At 33.8% G+C, this 20,195-nt stretch overlaps 3 protein-coding genes and 1 pseudogene across 4 annotated transcripts; 3 read left to right on the top strand and 1 right to left on the bottom strand.

The window, feature by feature from the left end:
* The first annotated feature begins 1,145 nt into the window (after positions 1–1,145).
* Positions 1,146–10,920, top strand: LOC107824083 (F-box protein SKIP31). Its single transcript, XM_016650805.2, has 9 exons — positions 1,146–1,425; positions 3,075–3,545; positions 3,725–3,798; positions 4,235–4,310; positions 9,028–9,138; positions 9,435–9,609; positions 9,727–9,845; positions 10,588–10,648; positions 10,739–10,920. The coding sequence occupies exons 1-9, from the start codon at positions 1,351–1,353 to the stop codon at positions 10,807–10,809; spliced, it is 1,233 nt and encodes a 410-aa protein (XP_016506291.1). The 5' UTR covers positions 1,146–1,350; the 3' UTR covers positions 10,810–10,920.
* On the bottom strand, positions 5,463–8,106 carry LOC142177487 (uncharacterized; annotated as a pseudogene).
* A 1,036-nt stretch (positions 10,921–11,956) lies between the features above and the next one.
* On the top strand, positions 11,957–13,516 carry LOC107824085 (uncharacterized). Of its 2 annotated transcripts, none has more exons than XM_016650808.2 (3): positions 11,957–12,061; positions 12,766–13,064; positions 13,222–13,516. In XM_016650808.2, exons 2-3 carry the CDS (start codon positions 12,779–12,781, stop codon positions 13,398–13,400), a joined length of 465 nt encoding a protein of 154 aa, XP_016506294.1. In that variant the 5' UTR covers positions 11,957–12,061; positions 12,766–12,778; the 3' UTR covers positions 13,401–13,516. The 2 variants fall into 2 exon arrangements, with proteins under 2 accessions (XP_016506294.1, XP_016506295.1); XM_016650809.2 differs by having other exon boundaries at positions 11,993–12,061; positions 12,751–13,064.
* A 1,038-nt stretch (positions 13,517–14,554) lies between these two features.
* On the top strand, positions 14,555–16,765 carry LOC107824084 (glycine-rich protein A3). The gene is made up of 3 exons (XM_016650807.2): positions 14,555–14,706; positions 15,754–16,031; positions 16,321–16,765. The coding sequence occupies exons 2-3, from the start codon at positions 15,770–15,772 to the stop codon at positions 16,569–16,571; spliced, it is 513 nt and encodes a 170-aa protein (XP_016506293.1). The 5' UTR covers positions 14,555–14,706; positions 15,754–15,769; the 3' UTR covers positions 16,572–16,765.
* Positions 16,766–20,195: the final 3,430 nt, after the last annotated feature.

The raw sequence follows: 20,195 nt of genomic DNA on the forward strand, positions 1-20,195 counted from the left end.
TTACAATAGGTACGTGATCAATGACCATTCATACAATAATAACGAAATTATTTTCTTATTTTATCTCGAATCTTCTTCTTGAGGTGAATGTGGTATATTCATTGCCACTACCACGTTCATATTCTTCCAAGAATAAATATTTATTCATAAATCACGTTCACATTCAAATCGATGACAAATATTACCTTCATAGAGTGAAGGATTATTTTGAGAATTTTTACTGTTTTCATTACCATAATGATGACGATTATAATTTCATGTATTGTCACGTCCACATCCATTGATACTTTCATGGTAATAATTGTGTTCTTTCGGACTTATCACATACTGCTACTACATTCTCTTAAGGAAACGAGAATGAAGGAAATTCAATTGGACGGATTTCCACTTCTTGTGCTCACAATCGTACATGAATTTGATCATGGCAAGACCTAAAAATTTTCTTACAAACTCTACTAGAGTTATAATCAAAATTTATTGTCTTTGCTTGTATTTAATTAACTTATAGAATTTCAAGAATTTAAAAGAGAAAATAAGGTAAAATATTTACCTCAAATCCAGAAAATATTCCTGAAGGAAGTTTATGGAACAATTGACAATCATTATGATCAATATTATATACAAGTTGAGCATCATGCACGTATCCCAAAGCCCGATGACCAAAGCAGATGCATAATATAGGAATATCAATGCATTCACGCAATAGCCTCACGCAAATTCCTATATCTTCTCTCCACGAGTGGTTTAATTTCTCAAACATTAGACAACTAATTAATAGTATGTCTACAAATTAAAACAATCGCCCTCTACTCAATTGGTTAGAGTCTCGTGCTGATAACGTGTTATAAAACAATAAACGAAGAAGAGTATTGCAGAGAAAAATAAAGAGAAAATTCTTATTGATTTTTAGAATGAATTACAATAGAATACAACCTCTTTATTTATAGGAAAAAAATGACTTAACCACAAAATAACAAACTTTAAAATCTCTCTAAAAGATAGACATACACCGTAAATAAATACTATATTTATAACACATATTGGCTTTTGGCAACCATTTCTCAAGGAAGAAAAAGCAAAACACAAAAAAAAATCCATCCAAAATAAATAAATAAAAATAAAAAAGTTCTGCCTTCACGCTCCTTAGTAGCGCGTAACCTTCACATATTTGCTCCGACGCACGAATCATTCTTCACCGACCCAACATTTTCGGATCCTACCCGACCCGATATCTTCCTCAAGCGACGCAAATTTCCAGATCTCATTTTGCGTCGATGAGACCTCGATTCAATCTACGGCGTAGATCGGCCGACGTTATTCCGGTCACCGAGTTCATTTTCCGGTCAACTCATGGCAATATTCGACGATGAAGATGAGCCTCTTGCTCAATTCCTCGAATCGGAGATCTTCGCTCTCTCCGATCAGGTAAATTCTCTGAAATTTTACATTCTCATTCTACTAATTTACTTTCAGAATTGTGTTTTTGATAATCAATTTTAAAATAGATTTTTTACGGATCAGGTCAAGATCCGAATGTTGTTTCTCTATGATTAGGGTTTTTTGAGGTAACAAGAAGAATGGAAAAATAAATTGGATACTTATTAGAGAAAAATAGGGAATTTTGGGTTAATTTTTTTTAATTACCAAGAGAAATAGGGAAGAACGAAAGACTTGATTTTTCAGCTGCAATTAAGTTTTTCTTAAGATGAAATATAATTAATTGAATAGAAGAGATAGTTGTGAACTATGTTTCCCCTTCATTTTATTTTCATTTTTAATTACAAAAGAATGATAAAGATCAATAGTAAACTTGTAGATGGGAAAACATGAGGAAGATTCCATTCATTTTTTAATTATCAGCTGCTAGTAAAACACATGAGGAAAATTCATGTCTTTTTAGGATTTTTGTGTTTTTCTCAATTGGTTTCAAGATTTCACATTTTTTTCCTTGTTGCATCAGCCATGAGTTGAGGAAAATGGTTCTTTTCTATGGGCAAAATTAGGCAAAAGGGTGATTATGTGCCTAGTAGACTAGTAACTTGTATGGTGCGTCGTCAGAGGCGGATCTAGGATTTTATAACTGCGGGTGCCATTGTCTATCATTAGTGAAGGAGATTGGATTAGAGTATACATTTAGTCGGTTCAATCCGTCTTGAATCGATTCGATTTGGTTGGTTCGATCCACTTTAAATTAATTTATTTTGATTTACAAGATTTTTGGTGCACAAATAAATAAGTGATCACCAAATTGAATAAGTTTGGTCCAACTCAATATAATTCTATCGATTTAAATTCTATTGAATAATGTGATTAAAAATATAAAATAAAAACAAACTTCTAAATTAGCAAATACACTCCTTCAATCTTCAATGACTAGATTAATATTATGTGTATCGATGCCATCATTTTAGAAAATTTTGGAAATCAGGGAATAACATTATATGGATAAAAAGAGAAAATAATAAAGATCACATTCAAACAAAATTTTGAAGATTTTGGAAAAACGAAAGGAAAAATACAATTTAATACATAATAAAATAGGGTTGTATAAAGAGAGGACATACAAAGATGCATAAATTTAAAAAGAATTAAAATTGAGAAAGAAATGAAAGAAAACGGAATAGGCACGAACACAGATAAGGGAACTCACTTTGAAAACTAATGGGATTCGATCTTGCGTCCTTAGCTTGGAGGTTCAGCAATTTAGCCATGGCACATGGAGTCAATTTTGCACTTCGGGTGCCAAGCTTTTTATATCTTATCTTTTCAATGTAAAATACCAGTACATATGTAAAAATTTATCCGAGCGATCGGGTGGCGTGGCACCCCAAATCAACTACATAGATCCGCCCCTGGCGTCGTGCATGTGCAAAAATCATTGTTTTTCTGGGGATAATATCTGGAACTTTAGTGTTCGTCTTCTCTTTATGGTGGAAGAGTTGGAGGATATTTCATTTCATTTTCTTAGTCAAATTCACGTATGAATGACTGTCTGGTTTGCATCTGATCTTTTGCTACAAAAGAATGTGTGAATGCACTTAATTGGAATTTGGTGAATGGTTCTTCTGTTTCAGGAGGATGAGATGGTAGAGGATATCTTGGATGAAGGTGATGTGAAGAGGAAAAGTAAGCACTTTGATGGAGAGGAGGAGAGAGTAACAAAGAAAATGAGAGTTGTGGAGGATGAGGATGAGGATGAGGATGAGATAGAGCGAAAAGAGAAGCAGGAGCAAGAGGAAGAGGAGGAGGAAGAGAAGAGGGAAGCAAAGGTAATGAAAGTTGAGGAGGAGGAGGAAGACAAGGAGGAAAAGGTGAATGCATTATTATCATCTCCATCTTTGTCACCACCAGTTGAAGTTGAAGCTGAAGTTGATTGTGCATCTTCACCTCCAAGGATGAGTCTGAATATCATGGATAATAATAATAACAGTGGTGCCAGTACAAGCAGCAACATGAGGCAGGTTCCAAGTAGGATAGAGACTGGGATTCTCAGCAAAGTCCCTCCAGAATTGCTCTGTCACATCCTCAAGTTCCTTTCACCGGAGGTTATTTTTGCTGTTAATTTTTTTTCGCTTTGTCCAAACTGCTTGTCAAAATATATACATTTGAAAGCAAGAGAACAGATAGGGTGCAGAGGGCTAGAGCCATTTATGGTTTCGATGTGCATTTCTGTTTTGATTTTCTGTTGTCTTAAACATTATCTGTTTTATGTAAAATCTAGCAGGATCTTGTGGCATGTTCATTGGTCTGCAAGTTCTTAAATTTTGCTGCTTCTGATGAATCCCTGTGGCGCTGGCTGTAAGTATTCTGCACCTTGCGTCCTCTCCCTTTGTCTCCCACTTTTCCACATCTCCCTCTAAATGGGTGTGTGTTTTAAACATCCAATCATTTGCCAACCCTAACAGATAGAAATTGCTATGCGTGAACCATAACTACCTTTGCGTTAAAAGACCTTTCATTCATTTACTTATTCATTCTCTATGAGAAGCATATTTGTGAAGCTCAATTTTTCATTTAAATTTATTGATGATGATTACACTACAAGAAAATAGACCTACGACGACATTTTTTAAATGTCATTTTGAGTCACATAAATGTCACAAATCATTTACAGACATTTATTTGACATTTATAGCAAACGTCGTAAATTTCGAGGTCTGCGTACACACTACCCTCCCCAGACCCCACAGTGTGGGATAATACTGAGTATGTTGTTGTTGATTAATAAATTCAGGTACTGCATGCGATGGGGTCTGCTGCTCCCAACAAGAAAGCCACGAGAATGTGCCTGGAAGAAACTTTACATCCAGGTATCCTCCTGTTCAAAATGTATGATCCAATTGTCATTGAGTAAGCATTACAACTATGTAGTGGGTTAATGTCATCGTATGGTCGCTAAACTTTACTAACTTTGACATTAGATCACAATACTATTCTTTGTCTAAAGATAATTTCTTACCATTATAGTGGGTAAAGTTTAGTGACTCTATTATTATAGTGGGTAAATTTTAGTTACTTTAATGTGATAAAAAATAATTCTGTGACTTTACTGCTTTTCAAAGTTCAATGACCATATATGAAATTACTCCTACATAAATTCTAGTTTACTTTTTTGATCATTAGCTATATTAAGCATATATTCGTCCCAAAAATCTATCATTGTGAGTAGTTCTAAGTTTGAGAGTAAAAATTAAAAACTTGAATTTGTTTAGAGAAAGTTTATCCTCGTTGAGGCATAATATAAATAAGTAGTTAAAAATGTGCTCTCTCTAACCGTTTTAAGTTTTTAGCTAAATAATCAATTACTTCAACATGGTATCTGAGCCAAACTTATCACTATTCCTGGTTTACCAAATATTAGGCCCTCATGTTATATTGTTCACGCTCCAGATATCCAACCCTAGGTGTGGCTTGGTTGAGGAAATTTATTGTTGTCGCCTTATATATTTTTGGACAATTCTCACATCATGAGCTAGATTTTGGAGTTGAGTTAGAGGAAAATGCATTTTCTTTATAACAAAGCAAGCAAGAGATTCTATGTTCAAATCTCACAACCTTAAAAAAAAAACTAAAAATAATTTCACATGTTTGTCCCATGAAAAAGAATTAGGTACACCCCCAGGGGTTAGTACAATTGGCAAAGGTTGAGCGACTTGTGCTTTAGGTCACAAGTTCGAGCCTTGCACCAAGCGAACTAACTCTGGTTTTTAAGTGGAGAAAGCTAGAGGGTGGGCCTTTATCCCCGAGTTTCGAAGGCTGTGGTTGGCCCAAAGGGCCGGCTCCTGGAAAAAAAAAGAGTTAGGTTCAAACGTAAGGAGACATGTTGAGGCATAATATAATTAAGTAGATAAAAGTGTTAGAGAGAGCATACTTTTATGTACTTTTATCAAGGTTATGAAGGGACATAGTAAAATTATATCTGGGAAGTGCAAGGGGAACTGTCGTCTCATTCCTGTCATCAGGGGCGGCCCGACGTATTTTGGGGCCTAAAGCCAAATTTTAATGAGGGGCCTTAATGTTTTAATTTTTTTATTATTATTTGAAGTCAATTTTTCTAGATTTTTTAGATGCAAAGTTACTAATAATTTTCTTATAATCAATTTCTCCTAATAAGTCTTTCTCAATTGACAATATAGCTAACCCATTTAATCTCTCTTGAGACATTGTTGATCTTAGGTAAGATTTTATCAATTTTAATTTTGAAAAACTTCTTCCCGCTGAAGCAACGGTAACTGGAATTGTTAACATTATTCTATAAGCAATATAGGCATTTGGAAAAGAATCAAGTCTCTTTATTTGATTGAGTATATCGATTAAACTATTATCTTCTACTTGTACTATTTCCCTTAATACTTTCAACTCAGAAAATAAATCTAAACCATCAATATCGGATTGATTATTATGCTTTAAGAAAAATTCAAGATTAAGGCAATGTGTTTTTAAATTTCCATCATTTAGTGATCTTAGTTTTTTACCACTAAATAGAAAACCAAAAATATTTTCATATGCTTCAAATTGTTCAAATCTATTTTGAAGTGAAACAATAGCCTTGTCTACAATGTATAAAAAGTAATCAACTCTAAAGGACTCTTCAAGAGACTTTGAGATTTCATTAGCAACATTCTCATCAAAAAATTTCTTCCTAGATATCACACGTTTCTTACGAAATTTGGATTCAATATTCATTTCAAATGCAATTTCTTTGGCAGAAATCATAGCAGTTACAAATCCTTCTTCTCTATATTTGTTAAAAAAAGAAATCAAACCTTTTAATTGATGTATGGCAACATCAATATGCATGTCTTTTGACTGCATACTTTTGCTAACTGAATTAACAACAAATAATATATCATACCAAATAGTCATACCCAATAAAAATTCAAAATTTTCGAGTTCATATGTTACTAAGGAATTAGCTTCACTTTTAGTTTTTGGATCATCACTAATTTCTACTAATTTCAATAAAGCATCTCTTATTTTTGGAGTTTGAAATCTTATTGCTTTAATACTTTCAATACGACTTTCCCAACGAGTTTGTGACAATGATTTAAGAGTTAGACTAGGTACACTATCCTTTAATACTTTCCATCGCTTAGTAGAAGATGAAAATAGTGAATATATACGTTGTACCACTCCAAAAAATGATATAGCTTTTGTACAAGAATTAGCCATATCACAAAGTAACAAATTTAGATTATGACAACCACATGGTGTATAAAATGATCTAGGATTTACATCAAGAAGTCTTTTTTGCACTCCTTGATGTTTTCCCTTCATATTTGACCCATTATCATATCCTTGCCCTCTTAAATTATCAATATCAAGTCCAATATTTTTTATTTCATCTATAATAACTTCAAAAAGACCTTTTCCGCTTGTATCATCTACTTTTAAAAATTCTAAAAAATATTCATTAATTTTTATTGGAGTTGCCGAAATATCCACACTCCGCAGTATAAAAGACATTTGTTCTTGATGACTTGTATCTGGAGTACAATCAAGTATGATAGAGAAATATTTTGCTTCTATAATTTTTTATTCTTAATTTCACTTGTCAATAAGTTTATCAATTCATTTTGTATTCTATGCCCAAGGTAATGACTATGAATTTCATCATGCTTAATTCGTCGAATATGTTCTTGCATGACAGGGTCAAATTCTGAAATCATTTCAATTAAACTTAAAAAATTTCCATTATTCTCTTGATATATCTTTTCATTTTTTCCTCTAAATGCTAAATTATTTTTTCCAAGAGTTTTGATCACGGCAATAATTCTTGACAATACATTTTTCCAATGCTCTCTATCTCTATTGATTTGTTCTTGAACATCTTTATCGATTGTTTTATCTTTTTGCAGTCTTATTTCTAAATCAATCCATGCAGCCATGTTAATAATATGTTCATTTGTTGTTTCATGAGTTTTGAGCTTAGTACTAATATTTCTCCAATCATTACTACCTTCACTAGCTAGTTTACTACTACAAGTTCCGGAACTCAAACTAAACAACTTACAACAAAAACAAAATACTTTATCTAAGTCTTTAGAATAAACTAACCATCTTCTATCATGTCTTTCACCATTCACCAATTTTTGAATATAATGTGTAGTAGAAAAATGTCTTGAAAATGTATCATTCGGAAAATTTGTGTCAATTATTCTAATTGGCCCATTTTCTACCAATAGATCTCTCAACTTTGTATCTATATTAGTCCATTGACTAGGATCATATATATTTATATGAGTTGAATTATTTATTTCATTCATAGGCATCAATGTATTATTTTGAGGATCTATTTCCGGCTTGTCACTTACTTGTTCTTTTTCTACTTGAATATTATTAATTTTCGAATTATCTAACTCAACTGAATTACTAACTTGGTCATCTAGAGAACACTCTCCCAACTTTTCTGATTCAAGATTTTTATTATTCAATAAAAATTTGTCAAGAGCACCTTTTTGAGATTGTATTAGATTTTGAATTCTTCTTTTTTTCTTGAGTTTTTCATAACCAGATTCACACTTTCTATTTGACATACTTATCTTCTAATAATAATAAATAATCTAAAAATGCACTAAATAACAAAATATTAAATTTTAGATGAGAAAATAATAAAAGATAGAATAATAGAACCTGGTTAAAAAACGGATAGCTTGATATGAAATTAAATTTTCTGTTCGAGTATGCTTGTTGTAACTTGTAAGACTTGAATCATGAAAATAGAACAAACAAAAACACTCCACTATTTCTTGAATCAATACACTGAACTCTGAAGTCTGAAGATCCAAAATAAAGCTTTGATCTTTGGCTATTGAAGAATGAAGAATGGAGTGTGATTAATTGAAGAATGAAGAACAAAGTATAAAAATATAATATAGTGGTATAGTGTTACTCACGTTAGGTATAAGTTGAACCGTTGAAAAATGAAGTAAAAACAAAGTATAAAATATAATATAGTGTCATAGTTATTAGTGCACATTGCACAAGTTGTCTACTTGTCTTCACTTTGCTCAACAAAGTTTTGTGAGTAAGAACAAAGTATAATATATAATATAATGGCATAACTATTAGAGTATTAGTGCACAGTGCACAATTGCACAATGCACAGTGCACACGTTCTGCTTGTGTTCACTTTGCAAACTTTGAGAAAGTTGTGGACTCACTTCCCGTTTCATTTTATATATTTTTTAATTTATATATATAATATAGATATAACTAAAAAATGGGCCCCCCATAAATGTGGGGCCTAAAGCAATTGCTTTACCCGCTTTATGGACGGGCCGCCCTTGCCTGTCATCATGAATGGAAGGATATGATAAATACCGTGGACTTTGATAGTTATGATTTTATCTAATTCAGAAAAAGGATCAATTGACGAGATACTTAAGTGAGGCATCTGGGATGTTTCATTAATTTTATTTTGCTGTAGTGTGTATATATTAGCATTAAGTGTGTTTTTGATTTACTAATTTGATGTATCCTCAAATTTAAATTAATTTGGGTCAAATTGAATACTTTTTCAAACAGCGTGATGCTGAGGATATGATGGAGTTTGTCAGGAATACTCCTAAGGAATTTAAGGAGTATTATATCCAAATGCAGACAGCAAAAAGAAGCCAAGCTCCTCTTCCTTCTCAGGTGACTGGAGGTCTTTTTAGAGACTTCACAATATTGCATTTGAGTCTGGGTCTGGGCAGTTACAAATAAATTCATAATTTATATCCCTGATTTATGGCTGTAAATCGTCCAAGAGACCTTTCCCTTTATTTCATACGTGAACAATGCCTTCACTTTTCTTTTTTCCCAGTGAAAACAAGACATAAATAGCGAAAAAATGATCACTTAAATAAACCTTAACACCCTACATTTTGATTTCCGTCTAGTTGTATGTGGTCTTATGAATAGTTACCATAGTTTTTGGCTTTAATGTACAGATGAATGATGACCGAATAATTCTTGATAAAACAGTTGCTGATCAAGTCTCTATGTGGAATAAAAGCAAAGGTCTGGGTGATAAAGTGGTGATTGATCATTCGTTCTCTGGGGAGACGTGCAATTACTATCAAATAGGAGATGTATATGTTTGTGAGAAAACTGGACACGTTCATGGTAAGAAATGGGTTGCTTAGGTGCAACTTAGTCGTTAGATATATACAATGAGATTCCTGTGTATTTGACCTTGACCTACTGTCGCTTATTGGTTCTCTTTTATGTGTGCATGTGCAGTTTGTGATGACACATGTAGGGAAGTTGTACCTGATCCTACAAATGGTCTTCTGGTGTGTACCATTTCAGGTCACTGTTTTGAAAGGATGTTGTCACCTTCCGAAATGGAACAAGATGGGGTAAGAAACAAGTAACTTGTAGTGTCATTTCTGAAAGAACCGAAGTTTATGAGCGAAGCAAAATTCCTTGTTCCATGTAGAAAGGGTGAAAATAGAAACAGTTTACTGCTTATTCTAATGCAACTTGGAATTAACTGCAGCAAAATAAAAGATAAACTTCAAAGCCTATGTTTTCTGTGGTTTTGGAACTTCTTGCATTGGTAAAATATTCGCTGCATTTTCCGCAAAATCAGTTGTTGTAATGCACCAAAGCTTACTTGTTTGGTGGTTGTGGTGGATAAAGTACACTGTTCATATATGGAATTGCACTTATTTTTACTAAAAATGTAAAGCTGTTGCACCGATGTTAACATACAGCTAGAATACAACAGCTATGCAGGATGGAATGAGAAGTAGGTCAACTGTCTCCTTGACTGTAAAACCTAGTCTTATTAGTGGTCTTTAATTAGGTTGGATTATTTTCTCCGGAGTGTGAGTAGGCACCTCTCATCTTATTGTGGGATGTAATTTCTCTCATGCATATTTTGTGATTTTTAGTCTATGTGAAGCGTGTTCATGCCTGATTTTGATTTGAGAATGTATAATGCATCTTGCGTATTTTCTATTTGCACCTTGTGCTTGTATGGTGTCTGTTGTAAATACATCCTTGAACGGATAGTAGCATCTCCTCTCTGTGATAATGTGCTCAGTACAAGTATATAATATAGTACTATATCGTTAGCTAGTTTTACGTTTATAATAGGAGCAGCAACAAGGTGGCACTACAGATGAAGCGGAGCCATTCATGGGATCGGGTCGTTTTGGTATATACCTTTGTATCAATTTTTCCTTTTGGCTTGTTGATTGCTCATCTCCTTTTATTCATGTTTTTTCTCCTTTTTTTTCTGTTTCAGCTCGAGCTTATTTATTGGGATATAACTGTGATGACGAGAAGGAACTAGAAGCTGCTTTGCGTTTTTGTTGATTCCACTGCTCATGTGTATTGCTAAAGCTTTTGGCTCTAATGATGATGACATTCTAGCTGTCTTGTAATTTTAGATCGCTAAATTAAGTATTACCAAGTTTGGTTTTCACCTAATATTTCTAATAAGCTACTCTCTTATCATTAAATACCCAAAATGTGACTCATAATCACCTGGAGATAGATCCAGGGGGAAAATCGTTAGTTGATGTTATTGTAGTAGTTTTCCTTCTTTAATATTAGCACAGACGATCAAAAGGTATATTCCTCTACTGCGTTGTCCATTCCATCACGTAAAGCCACATGCATTTATGCATGCAATAAATTAATCTCTCATCAAAAGAACCAGAAGGCTGACACCTTATCAAAGGGACATGGTATCTTAATCTCATAGCTAAGCAAACTAATTCCTCAGTGGGTTTAACTGATTCCGACATCTACGATACCAAGTGTGTGTATATATATATATATATATATATAATTTGAAATTTTAAAGTACATGGTCAGAACCTGAAGGTTGAATCAATCAAACGTAAATACTAGATCCACTTCTTTGTAAAAGTGCATTTATCGTCTAAAAATCTTGGATATGCCCTCTGTTCCACAGGATCACACTCAAAAGTAGATCCAGGATTTGGATATTATGATTTCGAGTTTAAAATTTGACCATAATTTATTTGATTTACTGGGTTCATAATCTATTTTTTATATTTGTTTAATAAATTCTTTTAGCACATATATGTAGTTAGAGCCATAGCTATTAGGTCTGGATGAACCTTAAATGCTAGACGCAATCCTGATCAGGCTACGTATAAATTTGAAATTACAATATTGCTGAAGTTAAAAAGTAAAAACGGTCTCAATTTAAAGTGTTAGTTAAAACCTTTCGGTTACTAATATATATGTATATTTTTCTATTTCATTGATTTAGAAAGAAAATCATTGGTCACTCTGTTTGTTGTATGTAAACCAAAACCACTCAATATTTAGTGATTAACCAAGTGAGCCAACCAAAAATTACCTCAATATTTAATGATCGTATCGATCACCCAAGTAAAACAAACTATAACTACTCAATGTATTCCTAATTCTCTACAATTGGAAATGAAATCATTGGTTAATATGTTTATCGTATTGCACAACCACTCAATATATTAATTAGCCAAGTAAAATAAGCTATAAATTTTCATCCATCATACTATTGTGTTTCATCTTGTCTTCCATTCTTCTCTCCAAGAAACTGCAAGGAGAACCTGTAAGAACTATGAACTCCAAATCTTTGGTTTTCCTGCGCCCCTTAGGCATTTTCTGCAAAATGTTATATTTGTTTCATTACTTTTAATTTAAGAAGTTGAATATATCTGGCCATATCATAAAACCTTGAAGTTCAGATTTCTGATTGTTTTACCTTATACACTTTTTCGTTTTCCCGTCTTGTTTTTTGCCATTTTAAACATCAAATTAAACTTCTTGATTTTTCATGGTTGGCAATGCATATATATTTTTTTCCCTTGTTTATGTTGGATTAAGATCTTCAATTCCTTCGATTGACAGAAAATGAAAGAGGAAGCATAAGACAACTTCCTTGTATTTCTTAGCGTTTAGATAGCTTGAAAGTTGTGAGCTTAGGCTTCTTAATTTTACTAGGAATCAAATCACACGGAAGTTATAAGATTTAAAAATAATAATTAACTACTACTCATTTCAAAATCTTCGTACTAAAGTTTTTACAATTAAGTTTAATTTCGTGTATAACACTTTTCCTTTGACTTCCTAAACAATAAAATGTCATCCAGACCATCCATACGAATTAAATTGGTGTTATTGTTGTTCATCTATACAACATGCTATTTTGCTCATAACTCATTAATCATGTAAAGAATGCATCATATCCTTTTCAATAAATTGATTCCAAATCTACCGTTTGATTTCATTAAGTAATAGTTTTGTCAAAATTAGGTATTCGTGAAGAATGGGAGGCGGAAAAAATAAACATCTAGGTCAATATGGTTATCCAGGGCAATATCCTCCACAACCCGGAGCTTACCCTCCACAAGCATATCCAGGAGTTAATCCTTCGCAAGTGTATCCACCTCTTCAAGGATATCCTCCTGCACCAGGATATCCACCGGCCGGTTATCCTCCTGCACCAGGATATCCACCGGCTGGTGGATATTCTCCACAAGGGTATCCACCAGCCGGTGGATATCCTCCACAAGGGTATCCTCCTGTGGGTTACCCTCCTCCACACCATGCAGGTACCAATCTTCACTAGTTACGTGACATTTTTAAACTCACAAGTTTTTTTTTTGTTTGGAGACCATAGTTAATTAGTACATAGGTTTGTATTATTACACTATATCAAATCATATATAGTAATTTTTGGTTTGTACTAAGTTGGATGTCACATTTTAGGGCATGGAGGCATGGGATTAGTAACTGGAAGCATAGCCGCAGCGGCGGCTGCGTACGGTGCAGCACATGGTGCTGCAAGTCATGGACGGGGCGGCGGCTATTATGGACATGGAAAATTCAAGCATGGCAAGTTTAAGGGTGGCAAGAAGTTTGGCAAGAAATTCAAGAAGTGGAAATAACCACTTCAGTTTCTGTGTATATCATCCTCATTTTGCAATTCAAATTCAAACTAGATGAATTCTTGTACTATTGTTCCCAACAATGAATAGTACACGTCTTGTAGTTTATTGACTCATTTTTCCTTGAAATTTTGCAACATTAAAGTGTTTCAAAATGAGTTTGAATAATATGGCCCAAGTGGCCAATACATGTACTAAAGTATTAGTCACATTTGCAGCCAGAAAAAATTATAACTTAGACAAAGACAACATGATGGTACGATTCCTACATCTTATGGTGATATGGTCTATAGAGTACTTCTTGAGTTTTTGTTTTCCTTCTTTTATATACGCGCGGAAAACAATTTAGGTCACATACATAAATTAATGGTGTAATGATTTGTACACCATCAGTGTAGTTGAGTATAATAATATAGTAGCTTAATTACTCTCCGGGATCACAATAAGTGATCATTTTACATTTGGTATACCCATTAAGGAAATACGAACTCCTAAAAAATAAAGATGTATTTACTAAATTAACCTTAATTAATTGTATCTTGACACATTAGAATATGTAAATAAGGACAAATTTTGGAAAAATAAAATTAATTCCTTCTTGATTATGTAAAAGAACACTTATTTTGGACCAAAATAAAAAAGGTAAAATGATCACTTATTATAGAACGGAGGGAGTATTATTTTTATCAAGTTTTCAATTAATTCATCCGTTTCAATTAATTATATTTGCCAAAGTTTGTCTGTACACGGAGAAAAATAATGAAATTTTCTGAAATTTATAATCTTAAATACACTTGGATCGGAGTACAACATTTTGTGTTATAAGTTTTTAAAACTTGTAATATAATACATATCAGAATAATAGATGGATATATATATATATATATATATATATATATATATATAAGCTTATATATATTTCTTAATTTATAAATACAGTTTGGAATGGATGATACGAAAGTATCGGCATATAAATGTAAAGAAGCATGTGCTATTCAGAAGAAAAAGAACGGCTTTGTATTTTTTTGGTTTTTCCAAAATAGGAAAAATTGAAAAGATAAATGAAAAAGAATATTTTGATTCGGTGTAGAAGAAGGACCCCACAGGCCACAAGTCACAACAACTGCTAAGATTTTCCATATTTTGGCCGTTTCCTTATCGAAAGTAGACACGTCATGTACGCGTTTAAGTAACGCGTGGAATAAATTAAATATCTTCCACTAATAAATACTCAAAGACCATATCCACTCTTTGGAAATCTTCATTCGAAAAACTTTGCTTAACGTTCGCTCAACAAAGAAAATCTGTAAGAACCCTTCTTCCCTTTTTACTTCTGTATATTGCTTTGTTAAGTCATACATGAATGATCAAATTGGATCTGAATTACCCAGTTGATCACGACTCTGAAACATAACATCTGTTTTCTTTTTTACAAGTTTGATCTTTTATACCCTTGTGTTTGATATTTTCTTGATTTGCGTTTGGTCAAATGGAGATCAGAGGGTTTGGTCCCACCATTTTGATTTCTTGAGCTTTTGTTTGTTGTATGATCACCAAATAATGATTAGATAGATCAACTTCGACTATTCGTTTTTTTCTGCTTTTGGGTTGAGAATTGTGCTATTCTGAAACTGAATTTGGATTCTTTAGAAGATGATTACTGTCCTTTTGCATGAATTTGTGTAAAGGAGTAGAGACCTGTTTTATGGGATTTTTGTCTTTTTGATGTGTGCGACAAAAGTGTGGCCAGGAAATAGTCATGTAACCTTTGCTTTTCTAGTCTTTAAGAGGTGTTGGCTTGGTTTTCCTAAAGGTGATCTGAAAATTTAATCAAATATGATGGATCTGAGTTTTGAATTTGATGGAGAGAATGGTACTGCCTAGAAATCCACACAAAAAAATGTTAATGCCTACCCTCCTCCTGTTTCTTGCACTTGCTCTGGCTCAGAACATATTTGCTGGCTTCCTGCAATTTTGGTTATAACTTGTCGTGTTAAATTTTACATTTTCACCTACTTTTTTAGCTATCGTCACCCCCCCCCCCCCTTTTTCCCTAATAGTAGCTTATCATGTTTTATTGTCCACCCTTTTCATGTGTTTTAGAGTGCTTACTGTGTATCATGTGACCCTTTTTCTATAACCGTTGTGTGCTATCTTGTATCCTGATATGAGCTCAAAGCTAGTGGCTGCACATACTCTGTCTTGGACTGATTGATGTTTCATAAAGCATTATAGGTTTCAAAGTTGAAAGGGATTTACAATTTGATTTCCTTGTGGGTCATATTCTCTATCTTCTGCAAATTTCATTTTATTTTGAATTTGACATTGTTGTAATATGTTTGACATGTAACAGGTACTAGTAGTGAAATATGGGAGGTGGACAGGATGGGTCTGATAAGGGACTCTTTTCCCATCTTATACCCGGTATGACTGGTCATTCTTCTGGTCATGGATATCCACCGGGGCAGTACCCTCCGCCGCCTGGTGCTTACCCTCCGCATCAAGGGTATCCTCCTCAAGGATATCCTCCTCAGGGTTATCCTCCACAGGGAGGAGGATACCCACCTGCAGGATATCCTCCACAAGGATATCCTCCCGCTGGTGGTCACCACGCTCCTCCACACCAATCAGGTATTATCTTTGGAACTGATTTATTTAGGCCCCAATGAATAATAGAAAGCTGTAACTATAGCAAGTGCACAATATGTTGGATTTGTCTAGTTAAATTTCTTTGGATCTCTTTTACAATTAGATGCACAAATATGGAAAGAACAGTTTATATATTGTGAGCACTGAAGCAGAGTACATACAATTCTAGGTGTGCTTCATAATAGATAGCTCTTTGTGACCAAATACTTTTTGACATTTTCTTTCATTGTTGATGGTATTTTTTGCCCTTTTGTTGCTTGTTACATTTCAGGTCATGGGGGCATGGGGGCGATGTTAGCCGGAGGTGCTGCAGCTGCAGCTGCTGCCTATGGTGCTCATCACCTGGCACACGGAAGTGGATCTCACATGGGACACGGTGCTGCTCACTATGGACATGGAGGCGGTCATTATGGAGGCGGTCATTATGGAGGCAAGTTTAAGCATGGCAAGCATGGGAAATTCAAGCACGGAAAGCATGGCAAAGGCGGGATGTTCGGAGGCAAATTCAAGAAGTGGAAGTAAACAAGTGTCTTACTTATAATATCAACTTCACCTGGTTTTTTACATTGTGTGCTAATACTCCGTCTTTAAATAAGACATACTACATGTTATAATTGGCCTATAGGCCTGTGAGATGTTCTCTTGTTATATTGCATTTTCAATCAATGCTAAATTGTGTGAGACTATGCAGTTGGATTGCCGCAGATGGCCTAAAACTGTTCTTTGTTTCTTTTCTTCTGTATTACTGCATTTCCTCATTGAAAATAGACTCGGGAATTCGGAATAGTTGTAGAATGAGGAAATCAAATATAGGAGCGTCCTTTGGTACAGTATCGCACTAGCAACAGTATCATTGCAAAAGCTTAGAACTTTTCTGTTAAGAGCTTTTCTTGAAGTTTTATTTTCAATTGTTTATTTCTGTACGATGCTAGAAGTTATGAAGTAAAATGTAGTTGAAAAACTTTGAACTTTTTAATTTTTTTTCCTCAAGTCCTTGTTTTCAATTGTCTTTTCATCTAGGCAGAATATCCTAATAGATGCCTCTACTTGTTTTCCGTTACTCCACGAAGTTTCAACGAGACACTTGTACTCGACCAAAACATAAGTTTTAAACACCGCCGACAATGTGTGCTGCTCACTTGCCCTGACATGAAAATATTTCTTCCGTTTCAATTTATGTGAAATTATTTCTTTTTAGTATGTGTCAAAAAGAATGACTCATTTCCCTATTTGAAGACAAATTAGTTTTATGCAAAATATATGTGTCTCATTTTACCTCATAAGTTTAAAAATCTTATTTCTTTTCTTAAACTATGTGACAGTCAAATCACGAAACCGATGGAGTATCATTTTTGATAAAAAAATCCAATTCCATCTCATTTTCTCCAACAAAAAAAGAAAGTATCTCAAACCTTCCTCCTCTCTTTATCACATTTCATCTCTCCCTCCTCCACCTACCTCTCCTCTTCTTTACCTTCACATCACCCTCTCAAAACCCAGACAACAAACGAATCAGGGTCCATGACCAGCAAGCAACATCATAGATCCTTGGAATATCGAACATTCAGGAGATCACCTTGAATCTCGAGGGGGCTTTGCTGGAAAAGACTCACTATGGCGACCCTCCTTTTTCCTTTCTCTTTCTCACCATAGATCCCCATTTTCACCGGAGTTCTAGTTGGTTTTGATTGCTGAAAATAGCGACCATGGATGGTATTATTAATCTTGTATTTTCAAAAAGGGGAGAGGATTAATGGCTTGGAGTTGTTTGAGGTGGGATTCTCCTTCAAATTTTAGTGAAGTGCCTACGAAATTCTAACTTTCACAACACTAAATCTCAATTCCACAAATACCAAATACGTCCACCTCTTAAAACGAACATCTCCTTCTCCCACCCAAAAAGAGAGAAAGAAACACGCTATGAAAAAAAGATTTGTCTGCTAAGAAACTATGGTTAATAATCACCTTGATTAATAGATATTTCAATAAGTTTTTCTTTTTACAAATCTGAGAGAAATTAAATGGGCAAGCACGAAAAGAAGATAGTAATGAAAATTCATTGGCGGAGAAGAAAAACATTGCTGAAGCTCTTGATGTTATGGTGGTGACGGAAGAATCGAATGGGCCAGGGTAGGGGGGAGAAGAAAATTGTTTGGCATTACATTTCTTTTCTTTTCTTTTATTTATTTTTAATATTTTTTAATCAGAATTAATCAATCACTTGCTTTTGGGAGCGTGTGATCACACACTCTCTCATTCAGCAAAACAAATGCCGGTCAAAAGGGTTTAAAAAAATTAATTTGTACAAGATTAAGTGTCTTGTTGAAATTTCGTGAAATATGGAGACCGAAATATCAAAACTAAATAAGTAAAGCGTCTATTCTGTGTTTCATCTACGAAGTTTAGAAGTGGAGAAGTATAAAAGTAGTTAATTGAGAGTAATTGGATTGATTTAGGAGCCAAACAAAAAAAGTAACTGGGAGTCTAATGGGAAAACTTTTTTGTGAGTGAATCTCTTTTCGTTCTCTCTCCCACTATTAAAGCATAAAGAATTCAGGGGAATACATTAAAACAAGATATTTTATACTCTCTTTTTCATAAACTTTATTCTGCTTTATTTGTTGGGGGTCACCGTATAGTTTAGTTCTCGATTGCTATTGAATCTTAGCTGAGCATCACTGCTCTTACCCTTAACTTTTGGTAAAAGTAACAATCCAATTAGATTTTACTCGAAAATTGATAAACTAGGACCGAGTCTTACCTCAATACTTGGAAAAATATTCAGTTATTGAAAGATCAATAAAGGCCAAATATATACGTAGCCCCTTAACATTTGCTTCAATTTTCATTTTGACACTTTAACTAAGGCTATTACCCATTGAATACTTCAACTCTAACAAAAGTGTACCTATTAAACACAACTTTGATAATCCCAAATCATCTTTGATGCGTGAATATCAGTTGTTATCTACTTGGCAAACAAGACCAATGATAAAATGACATGTCAACAAAGACAAGAAAAAGCTAAAATCTAAGGGAAAAAAAGAAAATAAAAGAAAAGAAAATTTTTCTGCCTGCATCGTCCCCAACCCTGTGCAGTCCTTACCGCCGTCATCCCCAACTCCTCACTAGCCAAATTTTTCTTGCCCCATCTTCTCCAAATAACGAATAGAAGCAACTACAATTTATCTGAATAAACCAATAACAAATTAAAATAAACTAAGTTGGTGTTCTTCAATTTTACTTAGGTTTCTGTTAATCCGATCTCAGCCTATATATCTCCTATCGAACTCAAATGTAACTATAGACGCTGAATGACAATTAGAATAAAATTCAGTAATTAATTTGATCAAACAGACTCGAACTTAAGGAAACTCAGGTCATCTTCCTCGCCGAGCGGCTCTGAAATATTTGACCCAAGAATCCAATTCGAACCAGCTCAAAAATGCACTCAAATTTTAGATTCAGATTCTAACAAATGTTTCCAGCTAGAATCTATAACAACCAACTAATTTCTACTCAAAATTTTCAGATATGTTTTTTTTTAATTCAAGCTCGATGCTCCAATGGAAGTCAAAATTCTCTCCTCAAATTAGATTCTTAGGTAGCAAAACGATGAATAAAGTCAATTCAGTGAAGGAATCCAACTCTAAAATAAAATTAAAACTCCAAACCAAAGAAGATGGAGTTGATGTCGGAGGCTGTGGCTATCGGGGGAGCTGTCCTAAAGGTGATGACAACAAAAAATTATTTTCTAATTAAACTCAAAAATTAAAATTAAGGAGAGAAGATAAAAATCTAAAATTAAAAAAATTATTTTCTTTGCTTTTCCTTTCCACGCTCTCAAAAGAGGGTGTGATTTCACATACTATATCATGTCAACATTCGTGTTCAATAGGTACATTTTTGTTAGAGTTAAGTATTCAATAGGTAATGACCTTAGCTGAAGTGCTAAAATGAAAACTGAAGCCAACTTTTAGGGGCTGTATATATTGACTCTTATCTCTAACGCTTAAAAAATCCTTAATTGTTTATAGGATTGGTCCATTCCATTTGTCTTCCAGCCTTTTCTTTGGCTCGTTTGTTTAGACAACTATATTAGAATTATAACAAGTTTAGTATCACCATAGATTGTGGTTGAATAGT

Source organism: Nicotiana tabacum, chromosome 23 (genome assembly GCF_000715075.1).
Source record: "Nicotiana tabacum cultivar K326 chromosome 23, ASM71507v2, whole genome shotgun sequence".
NCBI classification, from domain to species: domain Eukaryota; kingdom Viridiplantae; phylum Streptophyta; class Magnoliopsida; order Solanales; family Solanaceae; genus Nicotiana; species Nicotiana tabacum.